Source organism: Manacus vitellinus, unplaced genomic scaffold, assembly GCF_001715985.3.
Source record: "Manacus vitellinus isolate BGI_N305 unplaced genomic scaffold, ASM171598v3 scaffold_6_pilon, whole genome shotgun sequence".
Lineage (NCBI taxonomy): Eukaryota > Metazoa > Chordata > Aves > Passeriformes > Pipridae > Manacus > Manacus vitellinus.
The window spans coordinates 3,450,985-3,478,090 of NW_021940750.1; the positions used below are offsets into that span (position 1 = coordinate 3,450,985).

Genomic DNA, 27,106 nt, shown 5'->3' on the forward strand with positions numbered 1-27,106 from the left:
TTCCTCCCCCTGACTTTGCTGGTTTCCTGAGTTAAGAATCATGTGAGGTTGCTAGAGCCCTTTTACTTATTCACTGAGAATTGGTGAGGGGGGAAAAAAGTAATACCTTGTGCTTCCCTCTTGTAGTGGCTAATAGAGGTCTCACTCCCTGCTGTGGAGTTTCCCCCAGTGCTTTGGAAAGCTGAGCATGTATACGCAGTCTTTGCCAAACTTGCAGAGAGGCCTAAGCCTTTTCCTTTCTTAGCATGAATGTAAATTTACAGCAATGATTGTAGCACACCAAAAGAGACTCTTTTCCCCATGTTACTCTCACGGCAGCTTGATTGCAAACTAAGCAGGTATAGAAATAACTCTACCTTCTTAAATACCTTTTATGGTGTTTCTCTTTTTGAACCACTGCCCTTCTCCTGCATTTTTTCTTTTTTGTGGTCCAGGCCTAGTGATGAGGAATTAATCTATAAAAGAAGCAGATACAGTTTGTTTCTCTGCAGTCTCAGGGACCTGTTTCCCTACAAGAGTCTGTTTATGGGACTGTTCTTGGATTTCACCTGCTGCAGTGTGGCAGCAAGGGAAATTATTGAAATTGGATTCCAGTGATGATTCTTAGTGAGGATGGAAGAGGTACGTGCTCCCAAACTGGCTTATGTTTTTGCTTCTACTGAGGAGTAATGAGATCTAGAGCAGTGTGTGTTGGTTTTGATTTTGATTTTTTTTTTTTTAATGTGTGTGGTGTGGTTTTTTTGTTGGGTTTTTGCTTATTTGTGTGTTTTGAGAAAGGCCTATATGAGGTGGCCATAGAACAAAGGTCTTGAATAAACACAGATTGCTTAGAAATTTAAAGACAGCTGACTTCAAACAGATAGCTATTTGAGGATACCATAAAAGATATCCATTCTCAGCTTTCCTGCAGACAGGGAAGAAGTGTGAATAGCTTCTCTCTCTTGAAAGCCATCCTTAGACTGTCTGTCTTCTCTGCTGTCTGCACACAGTTTCCCTACAACCACCTGATCCAGCTGCTGCAGGGTGGGCAGCATGTCCAGATAAGCTCACTTGACATCTACAATTGCTCTTGTTTCTGTTTTTTACCTAGGTGCTCTGAGTAATTGTAGTATTATGTCATGGGATGATGGTCAATTTATGATTAATGGTGGTCTGTGACATGCTTAAACTATCTAGTTGTGATTTCTACAGCTTGTTGTCAGATAAGTCACATTAAAACAATCTCTAAATTTCAATTTGGTTTTATTTTTTGCCAAGAAATAAGTTATGGGCAGGCCCTCACACCTCCTATTTCAGGCCTGCTTGCTGATCTAAAAGTTCTCTGTAGCTTTTTTCAGTGTGGGGAGGAGCTGGAGATGCTGGCAGTATAGTATGCCTTTTTTATGCTAATACATAGCATAATTTAATCTTTAGATGTGCAGTCACTATACATGTATCGCATTTGTGCACTCATTTTTTGTGCTCTTTAGAAATGCATACAGCGTGGTGTGCCCCGGGACAGAGTGCCCTCCTTATTACAGAATCTGGACTGGAGAACTTGCAGTAGGGCAGCATGCATCTACTCTCTGATCTTGGAGCAAGAGGAGAGAGGGGAACCTGTGATCTGTCTCAGTAATACAACTGTAACCAAAATAGTGATGACTCTAGATTTCTCCAGTAAGCTGTTCTGGTCTGTTGAATAGCTAACATGCATTTTAAACATTTTCCACATACATATTTAACTGATTGCGCCAAATGGCTGTTTGCGTGATGATGTAACTGACCCCCTCCCTTGCTCTTCTTGAGAAAGCACCTGCTGGAACTGAAAGCTGTAAATAAACAGGGTTCATTATCTGCTAGGAAACTGACTCATTTTTCTACTTGAGATGAATTAGTATCAAATCTTTATCCTATCTTCCTGAAGTGGGAAGGCTGGACTAAGTGCCTGAACTACCCTGCCAGTCATCTGTTGATCTGACTTTCTTCATTACTCCAGTCTGAACAACAGCATTTTAAAGGAATTGATTGGTTTGTGGTGAGACCTCTGTTTTCATAGCCTTAGAAGCCTACGGAGATAACGCTGTGGCTTCTACCCCCTCAGGAAAGACACCTCCTCTTCAGTTGCCTATAGAGAAACATGAGTCCTATGTAATTATCCCAGAAGCTGACGCAGATCTGCGTGTATGAGTAAGCAGAGATTTCTGCTGTCCACACAGTCTGTGGTGTTGGGAACTCCCAGAACAAGGAGAATTTGAAGCAGACATACAGATGAAGGTAGGTAGAAGAGCCCTCAGAAGAGTAAAGCTCGCCTGCAGGCTGCAGGAGTTCAGAGTGTTGGCTGTCTTCTGGCCATGCTTTCAAGCCTGTTATCGTAACTAGAAACCCATACCCTCTAACTGAATTTCTGGTCTAATGGCATGTTGTTAAGGGTCTAGGTGGAGAAATGCGATGTCTGTCTTCAGCTGGGCTGAGGTGCCTGCCCTGTTCTGAGCACTGGTATGAAACTGCCACAGTAGAGCAAAATAGCAAATGCAGTAGCTTGATCTGATTTAAATTTCTTCTTCCCTCCCTACCTCTCAAGCTTTGTCCCCTGCAAAATGAAAATGCAGGGGATCTTTCATTGTTCTTTTCATGTTGGAGTTACTGCCAAACTAATCAATGCTGCTATAGCTGGTCTTGACCCTTTTAATGTCTATCATGGATGTGTGCTTCCTCTTGCCTGTTGAAATAATGCATTAATCATTCCCTGGGTGCTGTATGATGAGGACCTCTGCATAATGCTCATTAATCTTTTGTTCTGATGTGTGACCTTTTTCAGCAGGTGAAGTAATAGATTAACAGTGCAATCTTGGGTCTTCTTGAAAGAATCTGTCACTTTGTTCAGAGCCACCCACCTTCCCTATGATAAGCTCTAAAGGTGCTGCTGTGTAGCTCCTGTGGCATCAGGTGGTAAATGGAAGTTGAAGTTCCTAGTCAAAGAGCAGAGGTGCAGTAGCACAATTCATCATGTGGGATTACTTTCTAATTAAATTGAAACAAGTAAACTTTTAAGGGTTAAACATGTTCTTCTTGACACTTTACTCCCTACCTTGTGATTAGGAGAACTCAAATCTCAGTGTATTTCTGCTGTTCAAACTCTTACCTACAGTTCTTTGTTTCATGTAATTGTGCTCTTTTTCTCTGTACTTCTTCCTATCTTGGCTGAAGACCTTATGTGCTGTCTATTTTCTGACTGAGAAATCCTTACAGCTTGTTTTCTACAGGATTCTTGCCCAGAATCAGTGAAGGGGGGAAATTGTTTTCGGTGATAACTTCTGCCTTATATCAAACCTGCTCCTCTGACAACTCTGTACCTCTAACTGGGAAGAATGTCTTCTCTGTCCCTAGTTGTCCTTCAGAGTTCTTCCCCACAAAGAGGCTGAAGTGCTCTACAAAGGCCGTGTTTGGAACGTGTCTAGGCTGTGTTTGAAATGTATCACATATTGCATCCTTGCTTTCCCTAAAGAAATGAAGTTTTCTTGTAAAGGTTGCTCATTATGTGGAATAAATTTAAAAACAAAAGATGATGAAAAGGATGCCTAACAGGGTTTGAGTACCCCTAAGAAAGGCAGCCATCAACTCTTGTTCCTCACTGAGGATGAGTTTTTGGCACAGATGTGAACAAGGGAATGGAAGAATTAACTCAGAACTGTAAAAGTAAATGTTGACGTTTTAATGAGTTGTGAAATTTTCAGGTTATTTATCTCTTGTATATGGTTACAACTATCTTAAGAAAAGTTTGATCCTTTTGTTTGACTGTTTCTGACCTATCTAATCCAGTCTTGATGCCAGGCTAAATATGTCCAACCATAACCATGTGAAAGCTGAAACTGTCTAGAAATGTTAGCTTAGAGGTATCAGAGCAGATTATGTTAAGAACTTAATTTTAGAAGTAATTTTTTCAGGCAATCTTTAGAACTGCATACTGATTGCTTTTTTTATTTTAAGCTTCAGTATGAAACTGGTGAATAGCAATAGTGTTTTCCTGTTTGACAAGAACTACAAAACTTGTATGGAAAATGAAGCTATGGAACAAAATGCATTATGATTTCTGCTTACGTGATTTCAATTTGCTCTTTGAAAGTAGGCAACGCAATACAGATGTCCGAGATAATTTTTTCCTATTCTTCTGAGAAAAGGGAAGGGAAAAATACCCAAGCCAGTGGATTGGGTTTTTTGAGATTTTTAGTTGAAATAGTTTTCTAGTGTTCTATTGAGGCTATTATTTATCTCCAAGAATTAATTTGGCTTGTTAACAGTTAATAATTGAGTTTAGGATTTGAGGGAGAGTAGTGGTGTTATTGGGCATTCTGGAGAACATTCAGCTGTTTTCATGCTTCAGCTTTCTAGTTATCTTTAGGTTATACATTGCCTGACTGTAAGAGGAAGATGATTGAAGGGAATCTAGTTTTAAACTGTTGCTGTTTCTTACCTTTTTATGAGGAACCACAGGAGTACATCCGCAGGGACGAGTTCTCAGGAGACCTGAATGCTGGCTGTAAACTGGAGGGTTGAAAAAGGGATGAAGTAGTGTGATAATTTTCACCTCCAAATGGGCAGTAAGGAATATAAAAGTCTTTTCAGGGAAGATTCAAAAGGAGGGAAGGAAAGTCACAGAAAACCGCCAGAGTTGTCAATGTACTTTTGCTTCAAAGGATAACTAGGAATTACTCTGTTTTAGGGTCTGTTCACAACTGAAGGCTGGGTCTCTTGGGAGGGGTGGATGTGATTGCTGTCCTTAGAGTGCTTCATTTTATTGATTTGCTCTGGTTGTTGGTGTGCAGCAGCTTAGGAGGATGGTAGCTGACTGCACACCCTTTTGATTTTAAGGAAACTAAACCTCAATGGTGTTTGTTGATGCTTTCCTTTTGGATGGGGAGGAAAACCCTTCCCTCAGTGTGGCTTGGAGTAGTGCTACTCAGTTACATGTGCTCTGACAGCAAATCTAAGATGTGGTGTAGGGATTGCATATCCTTAGAAACTGTTACTGAAAAGTTCAATTTGCTGCAGTTGAATGTCTTCTCGAATCCTGCCAAGATGAATCATTCTGTCTCAAAAGGCTTTGGTGGTGTTCCTCACCCCTGTGGGGAGAATGTGGGTGTAGTCCAATGGCTGCTGTGCTCTGAGATTTTTTTCATGACTTTTTCTCCCTCCAGCTGCAGCTTCTGGCATTCATCTGCTTCATTCCTGAGAAATTTCTGTTTTTTGCTTGTGGTGTCTTGTGTGCTTGCACTATCTTTTCTCTCTCCCTTGTCTAGAGGTGTCCTGTAATTTGGACTTTGCTTCCTTTACCCCTTTGCTAACAATTGTTACAGACCTGGGGTAGCAGAACAAGTGTAGAGCGGCAGTTCCATAGCTACTGATGTCTGACAGAAAAGGAGTCTGCTGAGATCTCAGTGCTGCTGAACAGAGGCAATTTATATCTTATAGTAGTTTTTAATAAAAGAAATAAACCAACAAAAAAACTACAATCCCCCTCCTCCTATTTTAGCAAGCTGGGGTAGAAGCATCTCTCAGGGTGAGCAGAGTTAATCGTCATCATTGCAGCATTGACTGACAACCTGGAGGATGATAATATGTGATTTTTTTCTTTTTTTTTTCTGGTGAGCGGGGGAGGAGAGTGGAAATTGCAGTTTCTCTGCTAATTGTACTTTAGATGTCATTTGTGACAATTTCATATTGTCTAGACAGAGATAGTGGAGCAATTGCTTCCACAGAGCCTAGTGTTAGCCTGTTATATATCTGGGTAGCAAAAATGGAGGATGTGAGAGAGATGAGGTTGCTGTAAGCTGCACAAAAGATTCGGGAGTCAACATGGTCTACTGAAATGTTTCGAAAGGAGATGCGAGCAACATGCATTTCTGTTCTCTCTCTGCACGCTTCTCTGGTGGAAACTTAGATGTTTAGTGGCTAGCAGTTTTCTGTAACAAAGCTGCTTCTATTCACACATGGATTATGTTTATGCTCCTTAACAGAAATGCTAAACCTTAGCATTTACTGTGGTATGATATTGGGCTACCTTACACTTTGGGCTTGCTGAAATCAGTCTGTGTCTCTTCTGGGACTTTGGGTGGTGAAAGCTGTGTGAGACACCTAAGACTTGGTAGAGTGCAGCATGGCTTACTTTAAATATATTTATCTGCACCTTCCTGGGAGACAGTAGGTTACTCTACCAGTATCACAGATGGGACACTTTATTGACGATTATAACAGTGTATCTATTATTGAACCCATTTGTCAGTACCAAATGCATTTGGATCTGTAACTTTAGGTCACAAGGGCTCAGTCTAGAATGAGTTAGTTAAATAATAGATTTAATTGTGCTTAGTACACTGCTTCAATACAGATACTGTTATTTACTGGAGCATTAAGTACAGAGATGGTCCATCTGGATCTCATGAGATTGCATGTTGCCTTGTTTTGAGTTTTTCCTACTGTGTGTATTTATATCCCCTGGTTTGTTGCTCTGTGATCTGAGAGGGCACAGTTATAGGACAGTTAACCATAAAATCAGCTATAGCTTTTAGCAGTTACTATTAACTGAATTATCTTTGTCCACCTGATCTGAATGTGGCCCTAGTATGTGGCTTGTATGCCTCAGTGTGAGGTAGTGCGGGAGCTGAGTTTGGTCTTGGCGGGCTCGGAACCGTCTGCTGGAAAGGCCATCTTAGCTGACACAATTCAACTCAGACTGTGCAGCCTCAGAAAGGGTTCTGGGGAATGTGTTTAACAGTGTCATCCTGCTCCTCACAACCCTATAACTACTGGCCTTAGGGAGCCCTTCTGGTGAAGGAGAGATTCCTGCAGCAGCAGCTCTGTTGCTGCATGGGATGGAGGTGTAGGCTGTTCAGGTAGCATCACAGGGCTGTTGAAGCCTATAGGAAGTCTGTTTACCTGGACACTTGGCCATCCTGTGCCTCAGGCAACTGTTAGTTTGTGTTTTACTAAAGTAATACATACCAGTTCTCCTCTGAGGTGCCAGGTGCTAGAGCAAGATTCTTCAAGTATTTATTTCAAGGATTGGATTGGGGTGTTAAGACAAGAACTATAGATTTTTCCAAGTGCTGTTCCCAAGCGAAGCAGAGGGTCTCCTGACAGACTCACAGCAAGTTATAATGATGTCTGTCCTGTTTCTGCTTCCGCACCGTTGTGGTGTCCTCTGGTTGGTATAGATTTTGATTTCCTTCAGCACAGCTTCTGGTGCTGCTTTCTGAAGGTGATCCCTCAAAGTCAGTGATCTTCTTAGGCAGCTGCCAGCCTTTCCAAAGATGAGAAGACAAATATGGCTAGAGAATACCAGGAGACTTCTTTCTAACAGAGTCTACTGGGCTGTACAGCATGTACTGATCATCTTCCCTTGTGGCAATGATTTTACTGTGTCACTTAGTGGACAGATGCTGAAAGGCTGGAAAAGAGGATGGGCTGTTTAGTGTATAGGCACCAAGACTTTTGACAGGGATGAGTCTGATTATTATTTGTGTGTGCACGTTATCAGAACACCCTAGGCATTGAAGGGAAATGGCATCAAATAAGTCTGTTGCATTGTGTGTAGGTTGCTCATGTCAGGAGGCAGCTGCTGTTTCTAGGGTTGTGGCTCTCCCAGAATCTGCATGCTGTGGGAGCTCTTTCTCCATGACTAAGTCCGGTGATCAGGCAGGATGTTCCAGTAGGGTGGCAGCCTTGGCACATCCAGGTTGCTTGCAAACTGCTGGTTTTGGACCACTCTGCACAAGCAGCTTTGAAGAGCAGATTTCAAAAAACGTGTTGGTGTTGCAATGGCGGTAACCTAATCTCTGAACTCTGAGCCAGTGGTTTGGAAAGGGCCAGCTGACTGAGTAGGTAGAATATCCCTTCTGCTAATTTCAATCTGCCTACCTTTCCCCCCGAAGGAATTAAAGTAGTTTATATATGATGCAAGTGATAGGTATACCTCATAAGTTTCAGGACTTCAGGTATACTTGAAACTGTAGCAGTGTTTGTTCTGGATTAGCTGCTTATGTGCATATTGACATATATTTGGAGCAGAAGAGAGGGCTTGGTAAGACAGGACTGAAGTAAAACAACTTTCTCGGGAGCCAAGGGATTCTCAATATCTATCAGTGTTCAAGGTTAGAGCCTTTGACTTGGGAACCTGGGGAATTAATTCATCTCAAAGTTAAGAGATTTAATAACTCTTCTTGAATAAGACAAATGGTTGCCAAGCAACATTGTGCCAAAGAGGACAGAATTTCTTGCCTTCTGTAGAGTCTCAGTGCTTTGTAGCAAGTCCTGAGTTTCTTAAGCTGACACACTCCTTTCCAACTGGAAAACTGGAATGATCTCTTGCTGTTTTCTGCATTCCAGATCTGTAATGTAAAAAGAAAAAAAATTACTTCAGTTTTAATTGCTGGAAGGCAGTGAAAATTTGTCTTGAGATCCTGATGGGTGGGGTGCTGCTGGAAAAAAACATGTCTCATTTCAAGTCTACTGTCTTTATATGGCTAGAAATGGGAAGTTGGGTGTGGATTTTATCTGTGCTTCTTCCTGCTTCCTGTGTTGATGCTTACTGTCCTGCACTGCAAATGCTAACTATGCATTAGGAGTGTGGGACTGAGAGATTAAAATCTTTCTTGACAGTTGTGTGTGTGTGTGTGAATAGAACAGATGTGGTGTTGGACCTCTTTCTTTCAAACCTCAACAGTTTTCGTTAAGTTACAAATTGGAAAACAAAATTTAGCAGTTCTGAGCAGAAAGACTTGAAAGGGAACTCAGCAGTCTTATAAACTTTGGCAGTTGGTTTTTTTCACTTTCTCTACCTGCCCCAAATCATCTCTCTTGTGTTAATCTAATGGCTGCAACAGGCCATGAGTCAGTCTTGAAACAATGCTGTTCTCTGCTTTATGACAGAAGCTAGATAGAGGTGCATGTAGAAGCCAGGGTGGACGACATGTTCCTGCTATATACTTTTGATTCTGCTGCCTTCATGACTCAGACTCACTTCTCACATATTCAGGCTCTCTTGCTGCATTTGCATACATTTACTTCTTGAGTGAATATTTGGTATCTCTCCCTGTGGCTGATAAAAATACAGAGGAATAGAACATTTTTTTGTAGCTGAAAACCTCTCTTTCAGAGCCTTAAGGCTAAGATTGAATATCTTACTGTGAATAAACACCAGTGCCCTTAAAGTCCAGATGCCGAGGTGTGTTCTTTGTTCCATGGCACATTCCATGTGTAGCCACCTTTATGTAGGTAAGAATTTTACAGATGGCCAATGCAGTGGTAATGTTTATGGACCCGACAAATTCGGATGGCTTATCTCTAAAGGAGAAGTGACATCTGCATCTCTCTCTTGGAACTTGGAAGCAGATTTGGGACCACTCTTCTTCCTTACAGAAGGTGTTCTTTCTTCTGTGCAGTGAGAATATTACACTTTGAATAGCTATGTGGTGAAAACACTTGTGCCATCAGTGAGTGGTTCAGTATGTTGCGGAATGCTCTGCCCTAATCATAGAAATAGTCTTAAGAGGTTTCAGAAAGTAGGGCATAAATAGGAGGGATGTTCCTGAATGGTCTTTGACTTTATAGTTTGTTTTTCCTTTCTAGGAGGTTGCTGGAGTCTTCCCTCATTTCATTATCTCGCTATGATGGAGCAGGATCCCGGGAACATCCGATCTACCCAGATCCAGCCAGGTAAAAGTTAAATGCAGTCTAAATGCATTTAAGTTTTATAGACAAAAGCATAACTTCAGTATAACTCACTGAATCCTCTGAGAATGGTTCTCATATTGGGCTCATCTCCTCTTTAATGGCTTGCCATGGGGACAGAGTGCAAAATAAGTGAGAAGATGCTGTTAAGTCTGGGGGAGAATGAGGAAAAGAGGAAGCAATTACTATTGAAGTAAGCACATAAGGATTCCTGAAATCATTTGGAATGGAGAACACTAGGTGACAAGCAGGCCCAACAGTAAATGAGATATATCAATGTATTCAAAATCTCTTTTGAAGAAAAACGAAGAAAAAACAAATAGTCTATTCAGGAGAAAGAGGGAATTCAGAAAAGGCAGTTGGGAGCTGGTGTGAGCAGACAGCATGCTTGGAAGAATGAACTGTCTCCATAAATGTATCCGTATGAGAGAGAGCATAACCAGGAGGTTATGTATACTTCACTAAGAACAAAATACTGACAGTTATTTCTGAAGAGTCATGAATCATTGACATTAGACATAGAAACACCTGTAGTGCTGCTTAATCTTCAAAAGAAGTGGGAGTGTTTCAGAGGACTAGAAAAAGCAAACGTGGCAGAGTTATCAAAAATGGAAAGGAGTGATCTTTGCAGTTTCTACTTAGTGTATTAAGAAAGCAACAGATGGGATTATGTGCCCCACAGACTGTGTCAGAAGAAATGATAGAATCGTGAACAGCAAGCAGCTTTGGAAGCTTTCAAAGAATAAATCGTGACAAATAAGCTTTCTTTAGATGAGTTTAACTAAGCTATGAATGAGGAAAATTCAGTAAGTGTAAAATATATCTGATTTAGGCTTTTAGGGAACCTCTGGCATAGCTGCATGAATTGAAGGCTACTAGAATTTATCATAAAGGAGAGTACAGGAATACCACTGCATGAAAATTAAATCTTAAGTTTTTGAAGGAGGTTTGTTGTTTTGTGGTTTTTAGTGGTAGTTTTTAATCTCGTCATTTTTTCATCATTAACAACAGTTTTATACCGACTGTGCTCTAAGTACAAGTTCTGGAATAAAAGTCTGTGTTGTAAACTGGCCAGATGATAAAGTTGAGCTGGTAAATAACTCCTTGCTAACTATCTCTGTAGATAAAGCCTTGAAGAGGTGAAATCTTACATTAGGCTTTTTTTTTACCCATTTATCGTGAAGAAAGTTGGTTTGTAAAGATAATTTAAAGGCTCAGGAATGATGTAAACAAAACATTAATGGAAGTAAGGTGGACATGTAAAGTCATTGGGAAACCAACTTAAATGACTGCTGAAGGTCTTGGCAACTGCATGTCTGAACCACGCTGGTAAATGTAAAAGCTTCTAAATGGCAGTTGATTAAATGACAGGTAAAGGGATTGGTTTGGAAAGTTTGATTTTGATTTTAGAAAGATGCAGATAGTATTTTACAAATGTTAATTAAAAGATATTACTACATTCAGGTCAATTTATGAGTGCCAGGAGCTGCTAATTTCTGGAAGTGTACCATTCCTTTTCTGAAATGTGTAGTCCAAAGCAGGCAGCTTGATAGAGCAGAGATTTTAAGAATTGATTCTGGCTCCCTGGGAGCTGCCTTTTAAAAAAGAAAGGACAACCTGCGTAAGTTACTGAATTTTTTTCCCTCCTGTCAGATGTCTGCTTTGATGAAGCTCAAGAAAGCATATGAAAAGGAATCAATGCCTGAGACATTTCTTAGCATAAGGAGAATTGTCAAAAATATTTTTCTACTTGAAACCATCTTCTAACCAATACAATACTCTTCATGTGACAGTTCAAGTGGTGTTTAGGCTGTGGTAGAAGCTATAGTGATTTGAGTTTATAAGATGCTTTGGAAGAAAAGTCCAGTGTTGCAACCTCTTAGAAGAGAGTTGATTTGTTCCAGTAAATATCACTGTCCTTTTCAGAGGATGAGATTCATAGATGCATAATCAGTACGAGCTGGAAGTTTGAGTGGGGTAGGATTTGAGTCTTTCTCCATAAACCTTGCTGGTGTGCTAGGCTAGCAGGATATTTTTAACTGTCTCTTGAACTTGTTAGAAATTCGGGAAGTGATTAAAAGGAATGTTACTGCATTTTGAGGTTTTTTTTATAGCACAAGTCCTATGAGGAGCAGCTGAGAGTGCTGGGATTGTTTAGCCTGGAGAAAGAGGAGGCTCAGGGGAGACCTCATCACTCTCTACAAACACCTGAAAGGAGGTTGTAACCAGGTGGGGATCGATCTCTTTTCTCAGGTAACCAGTGACAGGACAAGAGGACACAGTCTTAAGCTGCACCAGAGGAGGTTTAAGTTGAACATTAGGAAGAAGTTCTTTACAGAGAGAGTGACTGGACGTTGGAATGGGCTGCCCAGGGAGGTGATGGAGTCACCATCCCTGGAGGTGTTTAAGAAAAGACTGGATATGGCACTTAGTGCCATGGTCTATTTGGCAAGGTGGTGTTGGGTCTTAGGTTGGACTTGATGAGCTCAAAGGTCTTTTCCAACTTAGTTGATTCTGTGATCATAAGTTTGAAATGTAAAGTTATGTCTTTGAGATGTAAGTAGCAAAGGGGAAAAGTGAAACAAAGGTGAAATAAACATACATCTGTGTCTATAAGTAAACATCTATATATGTCCATGTGTGTACGTGTGTTTTAAATATATATTAAAGATACATATATGTCCTTAAGACCAAGCTGTCTCCCATAGAGTCTTTTTTTTTTTAAACTATGCGGTCTGAAAAATTTATTTTTGAGTGTGTGTGTGTTAGTTTTGTTTCTGCATCTACTGTCTGTGGTGGTGCTATATTTGAATAACCTAGGTCAGCAGTGAGGGGGGAGAGCATTTTTTTTGAAGTTCCCTTGGGTTTGGAATGAATATTCTGATGTAGACTGCAGCAGTATTTCTCAGTGGCCTTGCTGAACTTTTTTAACGTCAACTTGGCTGTTCTGTCATTCTGCACAGTTTCCATATGTACTGACCTCAAAAAACAACCTGCAGAGGAATTAAATAAAGCTATCATCAAAGAACACCTTTTTTTTTTTTTAATAGAAATACTCAGTAAGGTGCTCACAGACTGCATGTATAAAGCATCACAGAGGTGTTTGGTACAAGTGTCTCTAGAAAAAAATCTAAGTTGCTAGAAAGTGTTTTATCCCTCACACCTTTGTCTCTGTGTATGAGACTTAAGCTTCTTATGTTGTGTTTGGAAATCCTTTCCACAGTCTATCCAGCGTGCATACCATGTGCTGTCAGGAAGCTGAATCTGGTGTCATGTCATCCCTTGTGTCCAGTGTTTATTGCCTACATTGCCTACATGTTTATTTCATGTTCTTCTAACAAGCAGCATAATGTTTTTTCTTCTGGTGTCCTGCATAATTTTAGAAGATTAAATGTTTGCAAAACTCATTCTTCGTATCCTTCTGTAAAACTCTCCCTTGGTGTGATATTAGCAAAAAGGAAAGTTTCAGCGGTTACTCTGCTGGACTGCTGAGATCACTGTTGATGTTTTCCAGTGTTCCCTTGTTTGCTTGTTGCTTTTCTTTCTCTATGTGCACATATTATGCTGTAGACTTATTTTTAGGTGTGCACAGAGGCTTTGGCTTATGGAAAAGGCCAAAGAAGAGAACAGCTCCTCATTTATGAGTGTACTTCTGTAATGTCTTACTTTTTTATACTTGGCCTATTTAAGTCTTATGGGGAGTAGAGAGAAGTGCTCTATTTGTACACCAATGCCTTCTACTTCATGTAAGCATGAAGAGATTTAACTCATTAAACAGAGCATAAAAGATTCAGGAGGAATTAAAATCAAACTGAGTACGTGATTCCCCTTACCCTTTTGCTGCTTATTGACTTAGGTGTTTATAGCCCTGTACCTGTAGTCTGTTTGCTGAACTTGCTGCTTTACCAACATAGCAGTCTGGTAAGGTGCAGGGACCTTACCTTGGGGAAGTTACTCTCTCTTTGTGTCTACATGACTTCTGATTCCTTCCTTCTTACCACCTTCTCTTTTGCTTACTTGCCCAGAATGTATGGTGGAATTAGAGATTGAATGTTCTTGATGGGTGTCTGCAGCAAAAGCAACGTTAATACAGTCTGCCCTTTGAGGTATTAGTGCGCTTTTTTCGTGCTGCTTTAGAGAGCAGTCTCCAGAAATGCTATTAAACGTAGTTTTCCATTGAAATATGATTTTAGGGATAGTAGCAGAGCACTTTATCAGACCTGGTGTGATTATTTGCTGCCCCTGCTGTTGTGGATGTGAAATGTATCCATATATAAGCAAAATCTTATTTCCAGTATGTTTCCACAGAATCAGCACAGCTTTGGAAGGAAGAAAAAATAAAAAGTCTTCTATCAATCATATTATCAGAGATGATAATGGAGTTGCATTTTTGTCACTGTTATATTGTAGCACAGTGAAACTGTGATATTAGTCATTATAAAGTTAAATGTATCTTTGAAAGTCTTGGTGGCTGAAGGTGAGGTCCATTGTAAAATGAATTTAGTTTGAAACTGTTCTGAAGATGGGCAGACAGGCCACCTCTCTTTGAGATTGCGAATGAGTGTGTATATGTATATGATTATCCCCTAGAATTCACTGTTCATTTGAGGTGTTTTGGTTTATTTTTTGTTTAAAGCTGTTCAGACTTTTATTTATAGATTTAAAATTAGGACTGCTCTCTCCATTATCAGTCTCTTGGCTGTGGTGCCTTTGCAGGAAATGAGAATGTATTTTCATGACTCTGAGAAGTACCAGCCTGGTAACTTGAATAAAAAAGAACAAAATGAAACACATATATGAAATGGGAAGAGAGGAGAAGGGAGCTAGAAGGTAAAGGAATAGACATCTTATACCTAACTTCCAGGACGGGGGCACTGTTGTCATCTCCCCTTCTCTCCTCAAATTAGAATTCGAGTCTAATCCAAATAAGGCTAATAAAATGATAAATTAAGTATCTGAGGTGTCTGGATATTAACACTGAGTAACTGTGTCACAGAAAGTGTATGTAAGGAGCTGTGGATATAGACAGGGTAGGAAAAGAGAGTGTGTTTTCACCAGTCTAGTATCAAGAGAGTAGTACTGGTGTATGATAGCTGATGCAAACAAAGGCTAGGTTATGCATGAAAGAGAGTTAAGAGTTACTTGCAGAGGAAAGTTTTCCTTTCAGGTGGGATGTGAGGCTTCTGAAGCTCCACTTAACATAAATCTAGTGGATCTGCTGAAATTGCTGCTATCCCTGCCGTTTAGATTACCAAGTAGTTAAACAAAAGCTGTGAAACCTTTTTTTCTCCTGCTTGATACTCCATGGTACTCCATAGGTACCATCAGAACAACACCATCTTCCTACAATGTTTATGTGAACACTGCTGCTGTTTGGCATTGTAAGCAGAATTCACATTGTGGCTGGGCTTGGTTCTTATAAGTAATGCTTGCTGGGCTTAGTTGAGTGAACTGGTAATAAATGAATCGATGAGCTCCAGGGACTACTGAAAGCAAATATCCCTGTGCTGTGGATGAGCTTTTTGTCTATAGGTACTAAGTAGTGCTTCTGTTTGCACAACAAGGGAATCACATAGGAGTGTAGTGTATAAGGGGAAAATTACTTCTACTTGCTTTCTTTATTTACTCTGTCTTACTCACGGATAAAATGCAGTCAATTTTGTGATATGCTGTTATTGACCTGGCATTTGGAGTTCAAAAGGAAAATTAGGACTGGCTGTCATTCTGTACTTGTGTAATGAGTATCTGCATATCTTCTCTTGCTCAGATTGTCTCCTGCTGCATATTATGCTCAGAGGATGATCCAGTATCTTTCCCGGAGGGACAGTATTCGACAACGCTCTATGCGATATCAGCAAAACCGTCTCCGTTCTTCCTCCTCCTCTGCTTCCACTTCAGAGAACTCAAGCCCATCTGTGGAGGGAAATGATCTGGAATTCGAAGATTTTGAGTAAGTGTGCATGCTGCCTTGCCCTCCTGCTTGACTCTGTGGTCAGCACAGGAATACTTTCTGATTTCCTCCTGTTTACCAATCAAAGATGCCTTAGGCAGGTTAAGTCAATCAATAATTAGAGTAGTGATTGCTACAAATAGGTCTTGTAATATCTATTATGAAAATTAAGGATGCTGTAGGCTACCTTCAACACATCAGGCTATCTCAACCAGATTTAGAAGACTGGTTAAATAAAGAAAAGGAGAATCTTTTTCTCCCATGGAACAGATGGGGAACCAGGAGTTTCCTAGAGCTGTCAAATCTTGAGAGCGTACAGGAACCACTAAGAGGCTTTGCAGGACTTAGTTCTTTGGTCTAAGGCTGTAGAAGACAGTCAGACATGTCCCATTGCTTTTACTTGATCTGTCTTTTTGACTTTGTCAAATTAGCTCAAGTTCCTGTGATTGGGTTGGGTTTTTGTTTGTTTGTTTTTGTTTTGTGTTTTGCTGGTTTTGTTTTTTGAGTTTTTTCTTTTTTTTTGTGTGTGTGTGTTTGTTTATTTTTTTTTTTGGCTGGTTGGTTGGTTGGTTTTGGGGGCCTTGAGGGGGTTGATTGTTTTTGTTTGTTTATTTTGGTGGTTTGTGGGCTTGGGGTTTTTTTTAAGATTTGGTAATAGTGAATCTGTATTAAGGCTTAGTTTCCTATAAGGAGATAAAAAGGCCTCTTGTGTCAAAGTGAGGACTTTAGATTAAAATCTATTTTGAATCCAATGCAGAAAAGAGAATATGGCCTTTCTAGGCTGTCTTCAGTGATTTCCTTTTCCTTTTAAATATGGTATTTTCCCTGGATACTTTTAAGTACTTCACTGATCTTTTTTCCCCCCTTTGTGCATATTGCAATTAAAACACAGGGTAATTCTGAGCATGGTTGTAGCAGTAGTCTATGATGGTAGTGTAGCAGGGAGGTGTGTTTGATGGGAGCTGCAAACTCCACAAAAATCCAGACTGTTATATTGCAGTTGCCAGCAAAGGATGCTGTCAACTTACCTGCCATCTTAACTTGCACGGTCACTTGCTGCAGTGGCACATACTTGAGATGGCATGTTGTTAAAGCTCCATGTCCTTTCTGTCAGTGTGAAATCTCTTTATGAAGGACATTAGTAACACAAGCTATTCCCAAAGCAAGATATCAATCCCTTTCTGAGTGGTGGTAGACTTTTTTCCTTAGAAAGTTGTTCTGGGAAGCTGTCACTTCATGCTTCAGCAATTAAATATTTTGAAGTATAGGTTGAGTGAATGTTTTCCCTGTCATTGTGGCCTTGTTTGGGTAAAATGTAAATGAGGGGAGATAATGCAAAAGAGTCAGTGCCTAGTAGCTTTTCTCAGGCAGCTTTGCGGTCTGGAAGAGCAGAAATGTGGTGGCTGCTGGGCCTGTTTTGTGAGGTGGGTGTGTTGCAAGCACAGACCTTCCTATTTCCATTATTCCATTTCATCCATCTGTGGTGACTTGTTCTGCTGGAAAAAGAAAAGATGGTAGGTTCTTCGTTCACAGAGCCAGGCAAATGCCTGCAGAGAAGCGTGCTCCCCTGCAGATAATGTTCACACAGTAAGAGCACCCAGTCAGGGAAGCAATCCAATCAGCTGTGCTAAGGTTGTATTTCATACTGAGCAAAAAGAAGTGTTTATTCTTTAATGTGCAGTGGCTGAATTTGGTAGTTGAATATTTCATGTTGAATTCTGGTCTGTGCATTCAAGACCTGCTGTCTTTTTCCTTCTCTGCTTCATTATCTCTCCTGACTGATTAGAGAGAGCTGCTGTGCGGGGGTCCTTAGAGCAGGAACTTGTCTTGTGACTCATTTGATTTCTTCTGCTGAGACTTCACAATTAAATCTCTTACACAGAGATCTTGCTTCTCCTTTTGGCTCCTGTATCCCTCCTTCTGTACTTGCTTGCCTGTGCAGTCGTGTATTTCTTCATGTGTGTATTTCTTGCCCTGGTTTAGATGCTCTGACTTCTCTGCTTTTCCAGATCTGATATAGGACAGGGAGTTGCTACTGTAGCTGTCTGCAGCTCATGCTTTTCTTCTGAAATCTAGTGATTTATTTTTTTTTACATAGAAACCAAAGCAAATTGCTTTGGTGCTTTATCTTTTTCTGTTCAATGTATTTGGTAAAAGTCCTTTCTTTTCCCAGAGATTAGGAGAAAGATGTAAGGGACATTAAACACCAGTTGGTTTTACTATTCCTAGAGCTCTGGGCAAGGAGTGAGCCCTGTGCTTGTGCAGAGTGCCTGGGAGATGAGTGTTCCTCTGCTCTCATCTTTTGTGGGATTCTGAGGGTCTTTTTCTCCTGAAAGATTAATTTTGTATCTTTTCAATTTTGTTTGGCAAATGACCTAGTAAGGGGCATGAAAAACTTGACCTATGCACTGTTTGTGTGTATATGGCCTCTAAATTTAAATTAAGGCCTCTCTGTCTCAATCTAAGGGTGAATTCATTCATAAATATATTTAATTTGTGACAGCAGTAGTGTTGGTATAAGAATGTGAAGTAATGGTTTTTACAGGTATTAATAATATTGTTCTTTTACATCAGCTTTTGTGAAAAGGAGAGGAGGGAGGAGACACACTATACCTGTGTTTTTTGGTCTAATATGATGTTCTTTCTCTACACATGCTGCCTGTGTTTAAGCTGTCACTGTTGTAATCTTACTGCTTATTGAATGCAACTGTCAACTGTAAACTTAGTCATGTCTGCATTAAAGTATTTAATATAGTTTGTAATATATATACAGATTGAAATATTAGGGGTTTAAGGTTAGCTTTAGCAGAATCCTAAACTAAAATTAAAAGGGTTTCTGAATTCTGGAATAATAATCTCTGAATGGAGAATGACATCCTTTTAGTCTTCCAGCACAACTGGTAAAAACAGATTCTTTGTAGACAAGTCCTTTCAAGTTCTTATTCGAGTGTCTTATGTTTAAATCACATAGTAAATTTAGATTTTTAGAGCTAAATTATTTTCTTTTGACTTTTTCAATGATTTTGACTGGATCTCTTCTAGGCACTTCCTTAGTCTAGAACAGCTTTTTGATGCTGAAGACTGTTGGTGATGCTTCCAGGACTCCTTGGATAGTGCAATCTAATTTTTTTTCATTTGTAATTCTAAATTTGTCACCATAATAAGAATGTGAAGGTGTTTCTGTAGATGAATTTTGGCCATCTATGTCCCTTTTTGTCTGCAGTAAGTGAGGGAACAAATACAGAAACACAGGTTTGTTTCATCTGTCGGACTGAAAAGCAGATACATGGGGCAGTGCAGCAGCTCACTGTCTGAAAGCCTGACTCTAATCCTTCACTACAGTTCTGTAAAGGCTTTCAAGCTAAGGCTAAAGGTGTGACTGTGGCTGACTCTGTCTGCTTTTGAGAGAGGGGTGCCTGGTAGAATATAGATGTGAAAGAACTTGGAGATTACACTGTTAATGTCTGCAGCTTTTCCCCATTTTATTCTTTCCTTTTTTCTTTCTTCCCAGCAGGATCTGTGCTGGAGTGGATCCATTCAGTTGTGCATATTGTCACAGGCTAGGAAGGTCTTTATTGTGTCTTGAAAACAAGAAGGGCTTTACCACACAGACTCGAAGTATTGTTTTGGTGCTTTATCTTTCTAATTTCTTTCAAGACACCACTGAGCATCCGGACAGAGAATATGACAACTGTAGGCACTGTTTTCCTGAGACCATAATGGACATTCTGGTTTTGTGGAAGCAGGCTCTTGCTTTTCAGAGGTGATTAATCATTTAGGGAAAGCTTACAAGATTCAGGGTGGTGTTATTTGGCTTTATTTGTCACCTTAAAATCCTTTTGTGTAAGGCATGTTCTGGACCAGGACTTGTGGTTTCTCAGATAGGCATCTTGCAAGGGTCTCCTCATAAGTGCGTAAGATTCATGAGTATCCGCCGTACCTACCTTCTGCCATTTTTGGTTGCTTTATTAACGTTATCATGGCAAGTCCTGCCAAATCTAAGTTCCTCCAATAGCCTTGTCTTGAAAGATTTTAAGATCACAACTTTACAGGTGACTACCACTGCATTAAAGCTATGAGTCTCGTTTCCAGTTTCTTGTGTGGGTTTTTCATTAATTTTGAAGAATAGTATGATAGTGTTCAGTTTGGGAGTCTCTTTTGTGTCACAGTGCTCCACTTCAGGCTGGCATTCTGGTTTAACTTTTTTATGTATTAAGGAGAAAAGTGCTTGTCTGATTGGACATTCATGTGGCATATCCAGGCAGTCATCCTTCCTTTTGGAAAGTCTTCATTTAAAGTACATTTTGTTGTTAGCTTCTTTAAGAACTTTGACTGGTACATTGTTATCTGACAATACTAATTAGGAACTGGCTGGATGCAATTGTGTCTGAACTAACATTATGCACTGAGAGAGGAGACAATGGCTGTGGCAGTGTGGCTACTCAGTAGTGTGTGCTTGGGTAATAGATTTGGGTTTGGATTCTGTTCTCCGTATTGCTCCTCAAGTGGAGTGGTAAAAGTGAGTTTTGAGGAGGGAGTTGTGTGTCATGGTGAGAATAAGCACATTGCTTAATGGCTGAGACAGAAAGATTTTTGGAAACTTTGAGAGAGGGGAGGAAGAGGTTGGAGACTGACAATTATTTCAGTCATTTCTTCCTTACCCTTGTGCAGGAAGTCTATACTTGTGTTTAAATCCAGTCTCTACCTTTTCAGTCTGACTATATCGTTGTTTACTAGAGACACAGCACAATGGGAGCACTAATCCCCAGAAATGCAATCAATTCATAGTGCACCTGCTGATTTCCCTTAGCACACCAACTACTAAGAGCACACGGGTAGAACTTGGACTCTTTGTACCACCAGTCGTGGTCTTTACTGCCCTCCTTCACAGCTGTCCACTGTGCACTCATGTATTTCAGTTTCTGCAAAAGAAACTCCTTCAAGTAGGAGCCAGGTTTTCTTGGCAGGAGAAAGGAGAGATTGGAATGGCTGAAGCTTTTCTGTGAGTCTTTAGGTATGGAGCTTTTGATCTACAGGTCCAGAACAGTGAGACAAACTCTGTCATTGTGGAGAGAGGAATCTCAGAGGTAAAGAGAGAGATTTACTCTGTAAGGGGACTGTAGGTTAAGATGATACCTCAGGATGAATGGGATACCAAGTGTTAAGCTCTGATAGGGTAGATAAGAGAGATGACCTGATCAATGGTAGCCTTTTGGTATCCAAAACACAGGGTTTCTAAAAGCAATTAGGCTGGGTTTCTTAATTTTTCTCCATGCTATCCTGATGTTTACATTTGAAGTTAACATCTCACAAAAGTGAGATGGTTAAAATAGAGACACCTGGATCTTGCACCTAAAAAAGAATGAGTCCTTCATTCTAGTTCCAAATCAGTCTTTCTCTGAAGCAGTTAATCCTTGGCATTTATGGGCTAGTGCTGCTGTTTCTCTTGACCAGGTGATAAATCCTCTCATATGTGATGCTTCTCTGAAACACTTGATCTTCTGAAGTGTCATTTTTAATCTTGTAAATATATTTTCCCCTGAACAGCCCTCTGAGAGGTAATGAAGGAGGGGAGGGTTGTTTCCCTCTGGTCAGCAGAGACATTAGTAACTCAGCAGTCTGCTGTTTTGTAGGACATTTTAGCAGATAAATAGATATATGTTTTCCCTGGTGTTCCTTTGAAACAGCTCCTCCTGAAAGACTGACATTTCAGTCTTCAGAAGGATACAGAAAGGCACCATGTCTTGGGTGACTTGTCTAACTTCTTTATCAATTACTGTGTTGAAAAGCTATTTTTCTAGTTGCTGTCTCTCCAGCTGGCCAGAATTGCTCTTTGCAATTTCTCTAATACTTTTATTCTTCAGGGTTTTTTTGTTTTCAATGCTTGTGACTTTGCTCCACAAATTTAATGCCAGGAAAGGCTTTTCATGTAGCAGTTGCTTCTTTTTGCTTAAATTTTCTTGCTTCTTGTTGTCCCCTTCAGTTCTGCCTGAAGTACTTCTCCTTCAGTAATGATCATATCCTTCAAAGATGGGTATATACATTTACATTTATAACTTTTATTTTTACCAGATTATGTATATTCTTTTAAATATAATTTAAAAGAATAATATAATAGTAATTTTAATGTCTATGGATGTCAATATTTGTATCCTTTTTGATAGGACCAGTGCTCCTGACTTGCTTATTTGTATCTACTTTTGAAAATAAATCTCTGCTTAGATGAGTCAGTTGTCTTGAATGTTTTGTCTTCAACATAATCCTGCTTTTAGCTGAGATACCCTTGTCCTCAAAGCCATAAGTAGGGTAGTCCTCTTTTCCTGGGTTGAGTTTACAACTTCTCCAAGACTTGAGGACTTTGAGTAAAGTAGCATATAATGGATGGAAGCTTTATTTTTGAATAAGAGACTAGTCTTCCTGATCCAGGGGATGTTATTTCAGCTACTGTGTCTCTGTGCAGAGTTACGATTACTTGCAGCGTGGCTTTTCTTTTTGTCATCTAAGATACCTGTATCTCACTGAAACAATCAGAATGTCAGGGTTTTATTTATTTTGTGTTTACGTTGCTATTTTGAGGCTTATTTCCTTGAAATACCCTCATTTTTTCCTAAATTAATTTTTACTAGATGCTCAGGATCTTGCAGGATCAGACAGAGAAAAAAACCCAAATGTTAACATCTGGTATTTGCTGCTCTTCTCAGTGGTAAAACTAGTACTAACTTCCTGTTATAGTGTTCCCAACACTGGATGTTCCCTTACCCATCAGGGTGGTGCTGGAAAGCAGTTGATGCGTTCTTAGAACCACCAGCAAATGTAACGTTCCTTTCACCACCTTTTTGTATACCCTTTGTAAAAGGTAGCACACACTTCATCTTATAGTTTTATGCAACTCTTGTAAGTACTTCCTTTTAAGGGTATGTATCATCTGTTTTCATCCAAATCAGCAGTGAATCCTGTGAAGTTAATTGCAAGATTTCAGGATCTGTTTCTGCTTTAGTATGGCCAGTTTCATATGACATCTTCCAGGTACCCTCTTTAGAGGATCTGCTGTCAGACTTGACCTACTTCTAGAGCCAAATGAATTTGCGTTTTCCGGTAACCTCCTCTGAGTTCCTGATGGGATCTTTGGCCTACTCCTGCCCTCTGTCCTCTGAAGTAACCTCCTGCAATTTAAAAAACTTTATAACAAATAAATACAGATGCTTAGCATTTTCTCGGTACTTCAGACATCGGGGGTTTTTCTGCTACGTGAACATGGTGTAACTGAATCCAGTGTCAACCTTTAAGAATATTAGTAGATGCCACTTGACCAATTATTTAGCATTTCTGTTGTATCTAAGTCCCTAACCTCTGCAATAGAAATTGATTTAGTATTTTAAATTGGATTGCATGAAACGTGATAAAATGCTGAAAATATGGAACAGTTGGCTTGGTCTGATATAATTTGATTCTTCTGAACTTGCATGGCTTACTGGTGCTGGCTCTGATTAAATGGCTTTTCAAAATGGTCATTGTTGACCTAATTCTTTTGGCAGTGTAGTCAGTGGGAGTTTTAATATTGACTACAATGGAAACAGTTAGACCAACAGATTGCATTAGAAATCCCATGCTGTGTGTTTAATTTCACTTCCTTATACAACAATCACTAAATATTAAGATGAATTCTTGCCAAGATAGAAAAGCAGAACATGGCTTTCTTTTTGTCTTTGCTGTCTTCTGTATCCACTGTTATTAATACAGTAGCCAAGTTACCAGATGAAAAAGTGTAAACTGTAGGACACAAAATTTTGTATTTCCAGCTCTGTTTTCATAGCTGACATTGCTGCTCCATTAAATTTACATTGGTCAACTTTTCTTTCAAGAAGCAAACAAGACAATCCTAGAGGATTTGGCTGTCTTACCCAGTCTAGGATAAACTTTCATCTTTCTTATGCCCTATTAAATATCCATAAATCTCCTGAATGTTTGGTAATAGCTTTCTTTCCATGCTCTGTTGTATTTTAGTGTTAATACTGTTTCTCTCCTACCAACTGTTATTCTCCACATCGCTGTTTTGATTTGTCCCACAATGGTATCTGAACAAATGATGAATAACCTGAATTTTGAGCCAGATCCTTGAAGTTGTTTTGACCATTTGTTGGTTCTTGCAGATTTTCAGCTGAGACAAAGTAGTCTGTTAATAATTAGAGTATTAAGTTTCCCTTGTCACCTTACTGTGGCGCATTTTTGTTTAATTTACTTTTGCAAGGTTATTGAGTTGCTTTACAGAAGAGGCCTTTTTTATGTAGACACACACACGCACTGAGGGATTTGCCTTCTACTTTTGCAGGTAATGTTAATTAAACTATCCACTGAGAATCATTAGCTAATGACTCTATAGGTAGTTGACGCTAAATAGAAAGTAGAGCATTAGAGAACTTTGAAAACTTCTCCTTTCTTGCTGGAGTGCTTCACGCTGGCACTGCAGTGTGCTAACATCTGCTCTCCTCCCTCTGTCAGCAGGCTGTGTGTGGTACAGAAATAACACAAGTGCCACCCATCTTCACTGATCTGTAGACGTTTTTTTATTTTCCTTTTTAAAGGGTGCAGAAATTATCTTCAGCTGGCATTGGGGTAATATCTGCTGTTCTAGTTTTTCAACGCTAGGCTGGACACTCTTGCATGTAGTTGTTGAGCATGGGAATTTAGGTATAAATGGCTCTGTAAATTAGTAATTCAGAGTAATGTTTAGTACTGTTATTCTTTGCCTCAGGGAAGTGTATCTTACACTTCCATTTACAGTAAATAGGAATTCTAGCATTCTTGAAGGATAGCCACTGTTTCTTATTCTCTGCAGTTTGAGTTATAGGGCAGTGGCCATTGGGGTATGGTTTTTAATTTATTTTTTTTTAGGGGATGTTAAAAATAGATGACTTTCTTTTGAATCAGTAAAGGCTATCTGGTGTTATGGTGAAAACTGAAGAAAAGCCTAGTCTATATTTTTTCCCTTTTATATATTTTTTTTTTAATTGGGGGGAGGTTGTATGCACAGTGAATAGGGCAGTGCAGGACAGACTTGTCACATCAGAAAGTCTCTCTGATTAGAAGATTTGTGTCCGAAATGTTTTTCTGGATACTAAGTCCGTTGGCTAGTGACATTTAAAGAAACTTGAACAGTTAGTTGCTTTAGGTCTCTTGATTTGGACTGTAGGCTTTTATCTTCTTTTGTTTGCTGGAGCTAATTCCTTGTTCCTTTTGAAACCTGCTGCAGAGAGTCTCTTCTACTGGAGAGTTCTGCAGGGGGTAGTCCTGCTGTTGTTCCTCTTCCTGATATTTGTCCATTTCAAGAGCATCTTCCACTTCTAGTAAATGTCCAAAGCAAATGCAAACCCTGAAAACTGTTTTGTTGCTTTTCTTCCAGGGTTGTTTCAAACTGCTACATAGAGTTTTAAAAAATGTATTTCTTGTGAACTTCTGCTAGCTCTTACTGTGTATGGCAAGAACTGGAATATGACACTTCTTTTTGCTTTGGCTTTTTCTCTTTAGCAGGAAAAGTTGATATGTCAGCACTCGAGTTTACAGGATTCCTTCTGTTATTGATCCACATCTTAACTGATAAAAGAACAGCAGTAGCTTTTACATTTCTGACTTCAGGCACCATACTGGTTACACAGAAACCTGAGGGTGAGGTGCGGCTTTGGCTGTGAACTGCAAATGCTGTGTCTGCAGTGAGAGGAGAAATGGAAGCTTTGAGCTTGGATTCAGATTTGGTTTTGGTGAAATAGCTTGAAATGCTAATGACCTTTGCAGAACAACCTCTGCTCTTGTGTTCCTGGGTTCCTCAAGTGTGTGGGAAACAGCCACGTAATGGACTTTCTTCTCAGCCTACGTTTCTTGCTCACTAACTTTAAAAAAGCAAAACGAAAAAAGATTATAAAATGCACAGCTTGCTGGAGTGGGTTAGAAATGTGCTGCTAGTGCGTTGCATAAGGAATATTTAGTTTCCTAGTGATTTCTAGGCTCTTCAAGTAATATTCCCCCCACAACTGCTTGAGAAGGAGAAAAGGAGGGCTGCAATTACAGATGGAGATCTGGAATCCAGGGAGAACAGACTTGTTACGTCTGCAAGGTCGTACAGAGAGTAAATAGTGAACAGAGAAGAAAGCACTGCGGAGGTCTGTTTCAGAACTCCAGAGTCACTGATGGTGTTTCATTATTTTCCTTGCAGTTTTAGTGCTGTGTAATTACAGGTCCTCTTGTGACCTATGAATGCAATATCAGAAATTTTGTTTGCTGGGGATTCTGAAGGTCCTCCAGTTTGACCTCCTGCTTGTTGTACAGTTGTTAATTGCCAGAATCAGACTGTGTCAGCCATGGCTTTGTCTAGCTCCAGTCTTAAGACTTACAGGATGGCAGCTCTGCAGCCTCTCTGCATAACCTGTTCAGCATTGCACTGCCCTTCTGGGGAAGACCTCCCTGTATCTGCTGTAGGACAAGAGATGTTAGACCCTTTTGCCTCATTTCCCAAGGCCCAGACAGTTATTGTTAAACAGAATGAGATGTTGTTAAGGAGGTGCAGTTTTGCCTCATACCACCAAACATTTATGATTTAACTGGAAAAGCTTTTGAAAGGTGAGATTATCTTGAGATCCACTTGAACTGGACCTTGAGGGAAAGAACACAGAAGAATAGTCTGCAGATTATGCTCTTTTACCTGTACTTCTGGGAACAAAAATGTGAAACTCGGCAGCTCTCTGACTAACAGAAAGTTCTCCTCAGGACTGTGGTGAGCTTGTTTTTTGCTCCTCCGGTCAAAATTCTAAGGTTTGTCTTTCATTTGTTCAGGTGCTGACATTGAGTCATTGACTCTCTGTGATTTTGTTGATACTTTTGAGACATTGTAAAACAATCAAGAAAGCGGTCTTTGAGGTTACCCATATGTAAAATTGTCAAGAGGATTTGGTATAGTTAGTTGTATGAATTTGGAACATTACAGAAGCATGAAAACTATTAAATCTCTAGCATGTTCAGGATGATAGGTGATGCTGTTGGGTTTTTGTTTTCTTGGAAAATATTTTATTCCACAGTATTTTTCATGTACAATAATTTTCTTTCCTTTACTGAAGGGACAATGGAGACCGATCTAGGCACCGAGCTCCACGGAACGCACGCATGTCTGCGCCGTCGCTAGGGCGCTTTGTCCCAAGGTAAGGCATCTACACAGAAGAGTAAAAGGGTGTGGAAATCCTGGAGGTACCAGTTGCAGTACAGCTCTCTGGTGCTTTCAGATGGATTCCTTTTCTTGCGCAGGGCTGGTTTATCCTTGGTTTTCGATTTCTGGGACTCCTGAGATGGCATGTTAGTATGAGCCGCTCATCCTGTGTCATTTGAAGGACAGCACGATCTTAGTACTTCTTGCTTGCAGGTTGGAGCCATGATGTGAAGGCGGAATAGGAGAAGAAAAGAATCTGA

General features: G+C 39.9%; 1 protein-coding gene across 2 annotated transcripts in view; it reads left to right on the plus strand.

The window, feature by feature from the left end:
* AMBRA1 (autophagy and beclin 1 regulator 1) overlaps positions 1-27,106 on the plus strand; it is a 118,757-nt gene that overhangs the window by 12,382 nt on the left and 79,269 nt on the right. For both annotated transcript variants that reach the window (XM_018082317.2, XM_018082318.2), the window contains 3 exons: positions 9,604-9,690; positions 15,473-15,655; positions 26,761-26,841. In XM_018082317.2, coding sequence (XP_017937806.1) covers positions 9,604-9,690; positions 15,473-15,655; positions 26,761-26,841 — 351 coding nt within the window. The remainder of the gene's footprint in view (positions 1-9,603; positions 9,691-15,472; positions 15,656-26,760; positions 26,842-27,106) is intronic.